Source organism: Cibotium barometz, chromosome 8 (assembly GCF_041138505.1).
Source record: "Cibotium barometz isolate CiBa-2024 chromosome 8, ASM4113850v1, whole genome shotgun sequence".
In the NCBI taxonomy this organism is placed as follows: Eukaryota; Viridiplantae; Streptophyta; class Polypodiopsida; order Cyatheales; family Cibotiaceae; genus Cibotium; species Cibotium barometz.
The window spans coordinates 45,005,828-45,014,629 of NC_141053.1; the positions used below are offsets into that span (position 1 = coordinate 45,005,828).

Consider the following 8,802-nt stretch of genomic DNA (forward strand, 5'->3'; position numbering starts at 1 on the left):
TCACGTGTAGAAATGCACTATGGGATTCAGGCCCATGCATGGTAAGATTGCCAATCCAAAATGAACCTTATGAAGGTAGAAGGCCCTGGGTCTTTAGTTATGAGAGAAACAACTGTCAAAATTACAAAAGCCGATGGCAACACCACTGATGCTTTTACATGTTATTACAAGAAGAGGCCCTCCCATGACGAGAAAAAATATAAGAATCCAAACTTCTGCTTTAGGTTATTCCAACAATTCAACAAGGGAAGCATCGAAAGGCTAGGCAATGGAACTTCTATATATGGGATAGCAGCAGGCAACGTGCCTCCTCCTTACCAACTGTTTTACTGAGGTATCCAAGCCTTTTTATTTTCCTGACAATGCATAAGGCAAAATTAATGTAAGCATCCTCAAGATGTAACCCCAGCCAAGACAGGCAACCACACTTCTTAAGAAACACAATGATAAAGATACTAGTCAACATCCCCCCCCCCCCCTTTCTTTTTCATACACACGCATACAACTGAAGTGCCCATAATGGCTACAATATGTGGGTGAGCTAACAGTCTTGGAGAAGAGTTCTACAAACCCAGGCCAAAACAAAAAAACACTCCAGAGACAATCAGTGTGTAGGAAGGTCAGGCTTTGAACACTGAGGAGATATGCTTTGACTTCATTTGATTCATGGCTGCACTGCTGCATTGGCACCCACCGCCGTAGTCATAACAAGACCGCCCTTCGTGGTTTGCTTCAATGATTGGTTCCCCTTTTTGGGCCGAAATGATGGTGTTGAAGCCTTGAGCCGTTCTTTTTTTACGGTTTTAGCATCATGCATCTCCTCTTTTGGTGCTTGCTGCTGAGATCTCCCACTCCTTGATTTCGTCTCATGAGCAAGCTCAGATTTTGGCCTACTACATTCACTCTTTTCAACATCTTTTCTATTAAGAAGACTGTCATCCTTGAGATCATCATCCTTACATAAAATATTGGCAGAGGCAAATCCTGCTACATACTCTGAATTGGAAGCTGGTGCTTGGCCAGGATTTACATCCTCGCTCTCCACAGTAATGCTCCCACATTCTGGGCACCCATTTACAACATGCACATTGTCATAGGTTTGCTCAGAAACACCGTCTTTGTCACTCAAATTTGCAGGTGCTATATCCACCTCCACCACACTAATGCCATCAGCAGAAGTCCCTACTTGATCATGTGGTGTTGCTCCACTTGATACTTCATCACATCCAGGGGCTTCATCCTTCAGTGTTTTATCGCATGCCGGTCTAGATGAAGATCTTCTCAAAGTTTTCTTTGCATTTTCCAGCCTGCTTTGGTCGACAGCCTTCTCATCACTTTCGTCTTCAGACCTTGGCAAGTTGTCACTCAAACCTTCACCGTTTGAACCCATGGAACTACTTCGTCTACCCAGCTTTGGTGATTTGGCTCGTGTAGTGGGAATCTGCATCATGACAACAGCATACCTCATAAACATCTGTTAACCAAAACATAGCTATTGCTGGGCCAATCAATCAATGCCTTGTGAGCATGAAAAATAGCCCATTTCATGGAAAAAGCTTGCCTTTTTCAGTTCAACCTTTGGTGGTGCTCCCTCACGATAGAATATCGGCATCGGCGTGGCCTTAAATGTCAAGCTTTTCCTTAGCTGTTTGATTTCGGCGTCCATTTCTTCCTAAAAAACATTGTAAACGCATTTTCGGAATTAAACATGTGCATCAAACCCATAGGAATGTAAGGGGAAAAATTTATTTTTAATCCTTCAAACAGGTGCCATGTTCCGGAGATACCTTTGTCTTTGCTTGAATCTGACTTCTTTCCTTCTCCTTGGCAGCATGTAATTCCACTAATTTTGAGTAGAACTGCAATAAAAAGAAAAAGACCAGTCAGCTTGAAGACACGAAACCTCTACATCATTGTCATGGATTAGACCAGCAGATCCAGTGGGATGTCCGGTGTCTTCATCCCAAGACCTTGGCAGTCAGTGCCATTCTACCTAACATCAGACAAGCGAACCAGATCTTTTGCAAGGGCTCACGTTCAATCATTGGATTGTTGCACCCAACATTTCATTCTGAACCAGGCTGACATGTTGAACAGAGGACTAGTGTGCATTCTGAACCTGGCTAATGTGGTGCCTCCCCACAACCATGACAGAATGGAATGATCGTAGAACCACCCATTCTGCATGATGCGCTCCCAGCTATAACACCAGCCACCGATCATGCAGATAAGAGTCTGCATGACCATTCCCTACTCTATCTCCGAACCCAAACAGCTAAAAGCAGATGGAAATCTTGAGTGTTATGAGTTCTTGCAGCTCATATAGACAGTTACAAATTCCACATATTGTAGAAACCAGCCACATGTACCTGTTTCCGCTTCTCAGCACGTTCATCGCATTTGAAGCTAAAACCGTTTGCATTTATAGCAACAGAAGCCTTCACCCTGCGAGGCTTAGATCCTCTGATAAGAGTTAAGATATCCTCCAACAAAAAAATGCTATATGAGAGATTTGTTTATCCACAAAAAATCCTCTCTTAGTAAGTAGACTAGGAATACAGCTGCAGAGGACATAACCCAGTTCTCAAATACAAGGATACACTGAAGAAACAGACTCGGTGTCATCTTCATCAGCTTTCCCTTCTGTCAGGACATCGATCATAGCATTAGCATCCTCCACAGGCCTGAAGAAAACCATACAACGCTTACTTGTCTAGCATTCTTTACAAAGATGTGTTATGAGCATTAGCATCCAAGTTGAATTAAACTCCAAAAAGTAAAAAATAATAAAAACTACAGTATAAAGCATCAGGGGATGCAAAATGGTTTTTTATTTTTTCAATTAAACATAAAAAAGCTACATTAGTAAAAGCATCATTCCGGGCCATACGCAGGGCATTGCGCACGCGGGTGCCGCGGGGCAGGGGGGGTGCTATAGAGGACAAAGGTGCAATAACATGTAGCCATTCTATACATAGTTGAATTCTGTACTCGTAAACATCCAATCGGTACTTTCAATACATACCGTACCGGTACATGCTTTATGTACCCGTACTTGAAATAAAACAATTTGTTAATTGATTGATTTTCACTTAGTATTCTATCTATGTGCCATCTTTGCTTGATACCGACTCTTCAAACCCCTATTCATAATTCTTGCACCCTTGTTCCTAGCCCTCAACTTCTCCCAATTGCCTTGCTCCTTCAATTTTCCTTTTCAATGGACTCATGGCGCACATATCTGACCTATTTGTGTGCCTTAGTGCATTTGAGGTTTCATGTCTAAGAGTGTACAGTCGATTCATATTTCAATTCTACCAGTCCATTTGGGACTGATGAGTGCTTGATCGTTCATTATTTATTAATTTTTTAAACCAAATTTGTTAACTAGGTTCTATAATTTTTAACTCTCTACATAACTAAAGTACGTATCCTCATGTGCATCATAGCATAGTCATACCATACACCTATCATCTCATACTGCACCTACATGTATGTCATGTGCAAGATTTGCCATGGACATTCTCTGAGGCTAGTCCTGAAGGGCAACAGATAAAGAAGGAACTCAAGAATCAGTTAGAACCAGGTTTTGGAGCATGAAGTGCAGATTTGACGAGTGTTGGACTAGGAGAAGGACAAGGAGGACCTGTCGGCTACAAGGTGTCCTATCGGCTGCAAGAAACTGCTGTCGGCTGCATGGGACAGGTCGGATCTGCGTTTTTGCATCAGCATAAGACTTCTTCAGCGAGTCCCATGCCCACGGGGCTCTCATGCACAGGAGGTAAGAGTACGACTGTAACTTAACCAGAAATTGGAATTTTGCCCACTAAATTGGGGTTTCTCGTGCACAAACCCACTAATGGTCTTAGTTTATGTTTGCAAAGAACAGGATATGCAGCCTTGGTATACCAAAAGAAGACATGAATAGAACTTGTTGGGACACATGCTAGTACCTGGACATTCCAACAAAAGAACTCGGGGTTTCTCGTGCACAAACCCACTAATGGTCTTAGTTTATGTTTGCAAAGAACAGGATATGCAGCCTTGGTATACCAAAAGAAGACATGAATAGAACTTGTTGGGACACATGCTAGTACCTGGACATTCCAACAAAAGAACTCGGGGTTTCTCGTGCACAAACCCACCAATGATCTTAAGTTTATGTTTGCAACAGACAGGATATGCAGCCTTGGTATACCAAAAGTAGACATAAATGGGACTTGTTGGGACACATGCTAGTAGCTGGACATTACAAAAGATCTGTGCAGCTATTCTGCAAGGATGTAGTGGTTACTGGACTACGTACCCTGCACTAGCACCTGAGCCTGTTGAGAACGGTTTGCACAGAAAGCAGTTCAGATTGACCTGATTTGGAGCCTTTCAAAGAAATCTGGGTGCACTTTCCCTTGCACTAAAAGTTATAGCTTCAACATTGGGAAGCCTTCCAATCTGTGTGCATCATGAGATCGGTAACATTGTCACACTTGGTGCCATTGCAATCTCATTCGTTCTCTCTCTCTTGCTCGCTCTCGCTCTCTCCTTTCGCTGAGACCACTTGCCTCTCTCTCTCTCTCTCTCTCCTTTCGCTCTGAGACCACTTGCCTCCTGTCATCTGACTACTTCACAGCAGACTTTGGCACACTGTCCACACCTGAGATTCACATGGCAGATTAGTGGATGACAGCTGTAGATTTTATACCTGTTTCAGAGACACCATAGCCACGGGCTTTCGGAACTGCTTTTGGACAGACCCATCCATAATACAGATCTATGCATTAATTTTCCATGTGTTTCATTTATACCACATTACATGGGAGTGTATTAAACACCTCCAATTTATACCACATTGCATGGGGGTGTATTAAACACCTCCACTAATCTCTCTCCCCTTTCACTGAGAACACTTGCCTTCCGTCATCAGACTGGCTTTAGGCACTGCTTTTGGACAGACCCATCCATAATACAGATCTATGTATTATTTTCCATTTGTTTCATTTATACCACATTGCATGGGGGTGTAATAAACACCTCCAATTTACGTACATGGGGTGTCTGGCATGATGTACTCAGCTTTGCTCTCTCTCTCTCTCTCTCTCTCTCTCTCTCTCTCTCTCCACTTGTGAATTCTGCATTAAGGATATGAGCTTGAGCTTTACTATTTGACAGATTTGAGGAATTCCCACATATGCATGCCTTCCACATGATGTGTTGCTTGGAATACGTGGTAATATGCAGTTAAACCATATGACAGTCCAAAATCAGTTTTCCACAGCAACACGTGCGCAAAGAAACACAGAAAAGCCCAGAATGCAAACCACGAATGCTTATACAGGGATACTACAAGCTTACTTTATGCTCTCCTCTTCCAATGGCTTGATCATCGGTAACAACACCGTCTTTTTGGAGACCTGTTGCATACATCAACATTTGATTGTAGCCAGAAAAGTGATCGTTTACACTCACCTCTCTTTCTCATGCTCAAAACTCAAAATCAGAAAATCAAAAACAACGCAAGCACCTGAGGTTCCTTCAAAGCCGAGTTTCCCAGCGTCCCGGTGATACGATGAGGCTGTGACTGGGAAGGCACCTCACCAATGATTGCCCGACCTCCAATAGATGCCCGTTTATCAGTGGCAAGTGCAAAAGGTTGTGGAACTGTGAAGTTAGAACGGGAGCTACTGCTGAGAGACCTGCGCAAGACACAATTTGATGATGGTGGAGCAGCGACGTCTGCAGGGGTTTCTTTCTTTCTTGCAAGTCCATCAGCTTTGGCTCTGCTGGTAGTTTTGTAAGAATTTTTGAAAAGGGAAGAAGAAGCTAGGAGATCTTTAGATGCTTGAGCACTGGAAAGTACGGTTCTCTTTGTTCCTACATCTTCAGATCTCTGTGCCTTGACCTCTAGCTTTTGATTGGCCCTTATTCGTCCCTGTGATAAAAAATAAAGGTTGCTAATAAATTGGTTGAAATCTTTGTAAAAAGTGAACAGTCATGATTCCTTGTCAGCTCACATAAATGGGGGTAGCCACGAAGTGGCAGCTAGCCAAGATCATCTGCTGCCCATAATGCCACCTGCTTTGACCACCTATATCGTCTACTGATCGGCCAGCCCAATATGCCACATGCATCACTCCTCCCACAGACGTAACAGTACCTGGATATGACTACCGGCTACAGGCTAGATAGGTGAGATCATAAAGCCCAATTTGCAAGCCTTGACACTAACGAGGGACAGAGGCTATGAGAGTACGCGTTAGGAATTGTACAGTATCGAAGGGCCAGTACCTCATAAGATTAACCTAATGACGAACAGGAAAATATGCTGCACAACATTCTTGGCAGCTTATGCAATCAAATCTGCAAGAAACGCAGGTAAAGCTCTAGCAGAATTTGCGACTATTGCATAGTAATCCAAGCCCTCATAAGCCAACACATGGCCAAAAAAAGAACTCAACCTGTAAATAGTTGGGGACAGCTTTTGAAGGTTTGAATCCTGAGCCATAAAGCAAAATGCGTCCCCTCAAGCCCGCCCCAAACACATTCACACACACACATTTTCAAATGAAAGTTGAAACGGTGCTAAAAGAGAGCCTGGTGAAACAAACTTACCCTTACTGGTACCCCCTTTGTTTGTGGAGCATGCAATCCTCCATGTATCTTGGGAGCTTTTACAATCGAGATCTCTTCAAATGGCACAGATGCTCCTTCTACCTTCAGTAAAGACACGGACTCAATCTCTTGGGGCGCCTCTAAGAGAATCGAATCATCTTTCAGTTGCTGTTCTTTGTTACAGGATTCTTTGACACTGTGGTGATCCACCTCTTTAATGTCAGCATCAGTATGTGCATCATCTTCCCTCTGGGTAGCATCAAGCTCATGTTCTATGATTGCACTTCCTGAGCCGCCATCACTATCTTCAGAAATGAAAACACCTGGCTCTAATGTCAGCATAGAAACTACATTTAAATCTAGAACCATGGCAATTGGTGAAGATTCGGTCTGATCATTGGTGGTGGCCGAAGTGTCACCCATTCGGCCGTACACAAGACCTCGCCCCGGAAAAGGTGCTAGAAAAGCAACAAAAAGCAATACACAACATGAAACTTTCAGGACAGCACAATGCCATATCAAAAATGGTGACTAAGATTACCTATAAGTGCATGCAATTTATATTCAGATACACATCATCAGTCAAAAACAGATCTGAAGGACTATGATGACCAACAAAGGACCAAAAGCCCTTCATGTCGGGGGCGCAGTCTTGACTCTGAGATCTAAGAAGATCACAATGCATTGCTGGATAGCAAAGCGTCAACAGAAAATGCCATGGTGCGAAGCAAAGGGGGTAGTTTTTCAATGTTCACCATACATGTTTGACGTTAAGGAAAAGAAGGGAAGAGGAATATGTGCGTGTGCGTGTGCGTGCGTGTGTGTGTGTGTGTGTGTGTGTGGGGGGGGGGGGGGAGAGAGAGAGAGAGAGAGAGAGAGAGAGAGAGAGAGTTCTACACACCTGTTTAGAAGGATGAAAGCTTTCGTTGCAAAGAAAGATGAAACCCTAACTGTGCAGAAATTATTGCTTGATGCAACAGATCCAGCTGGGCAGCGCCACTTCTGCATTCACTCGATGTGCCCACTTGTAACCCTACTAAGTTTCTTCAATTGGGTGCAATGTAACCCTGAATCTGATCTTTTTTTCCCCCCCCTTCTTGAGTTCAAAATGCATGTGCCGGCTTGCAGGAGCAGAAAGTCTAGAGAGCAAGACAGGCACCACCCACAATGCAGAGCTGTGTAAGATTCTCTTGGGCAACAACAAACCAGCAAATTATAAATATATCCAATGGAATCATGGGCTAGGTTTATAGAGCTGGATCACAAGGGTGAGGAGAAGCCACCTTTATATATACTATGTAGGCCAGTATAGCCTTAGCTAGAGATGCTAGTAGATGCCCAAAATATTTTGAGAAGTGATGTGCCCTTAGACTTGAGGGTACTCATGGTAGGTCCCCAAGCATTGAAATATAACTTATTTTTCTCTAAGGGTCTTTGCACACACAGTTCCAGAAAAGACAAGTTCAAGCCTTCTCAAATTGACAAGAGAGATAAGATTTCCTCCTCAACCTTTTCACGATTTCGTTCTAATTAGATTACATTGTGAAGAATATGCTTGCTTGAAATCATAATCTCCTCTTCAATTCATGGTGAAAATCATTGATGCAAGGCTCGGTAAATAATTTCCTGAACATTGTTTACACATTTGCGTTACCACGCTTGCTCTTACCACACAACCTACAATAAGGCTCAATAGGCATTACGCCAATCTTTGGGTGCGTTGTCTATCACTTGTCCAAGCATTCATCTCTTATGATTTAATATTATAAATGTGATGAATACATGGGTGTGTGCACACTTGATGTGCTCAAGTTAACTTGTCGACCCAAAAGTGATAGTTATGACAACATTCATCACCCTATGGAAAAGCTACTTTGAACTTAACAAGGCCTTGGGAAGGGGCTTTGATGGCTTGAACTCGAGAGCTTGCGTGCCATTTCAAGGTAAAGGTTTGATTCAAAAAAAACTTGAGGATTGATAATGCAGATGATGCCTAAAGATAGAGTTTAGAGCAAAGAAGCCTAAGTGAAGGCCCCTCACATACGGTGACCACACATTTGCGCAAATAAATGGGGAATCCCAGCCTTGATAAGACATTGATACAGCAGAACTATTCCCCCAAAATTGAGCAATTTTAATTTCAATGGGTAAACTATTGTGTCTAAAGATGTAAGTGATGAAAAAGGCATTGATGAG

At 42.9% G+C, this 8,802-nt stretch overlaps 1 protein-coding gene across 3 annotated transcripts; it reads right to left on the minus strand.

The window, feature by feature from the left end:
• Nucleotides 1-202: 202 nt before the first annotated feature.
• On the minus strand, nucleotides 203-7,931 carry LOC147636321 (uncharacterized). 3 transcript variants are annotated; one of them, XR_015266517.1, is made up of 10 exons: nucleotides 7,508-7,929; nucleotides 6,607-7,064; nucleotides 5,519-5,926; nucleotides 5,350-5,408; nucleotides 2,601-2,684; nucleotides 2,370-2,463; nucleotides 1,788-1,859; nucleotides 1,562-1,672; nucleotides 572-1,441; nucleotides 203-356 (listed from the first exon to the last, which is right to left on the minus strand). XR_015266517.1 is itself a non-coding variant. In XM_086801763.1 (10 exons), the coding sequence occupies exons 2-10, from the start codon at nucleotides 7,027-7,029 to the stop codon at nucleotides 327-329; spliced, it is 2,028 nt and encodes a 675-aa protein (XP_086657889.1). In that variant the 5' UTR covers nucleotides 7,030-7,064; nucleotides 7,508-7,930; the 3' UTR covers nucleotides 203-326. The 3 variants fall into 3 exon arrangements, 2 of the variants coding, with proteins under 2 accessions (XP_086657889.1, XP_086657891.1); XM_086801763.1 differs by having other exon boundaries at nucleotides 695-1,441; nucleotides 7,508-7,930; XM_086801765.1 differs by having other exon boundaries at nucleotides 203-1,441; nucleotides 1,577-1,672; nucleotides 7,508-7,931.
• Between the last annotated feature and the right edge of the window lie 871 nt (nucleotides 7,932-8,802).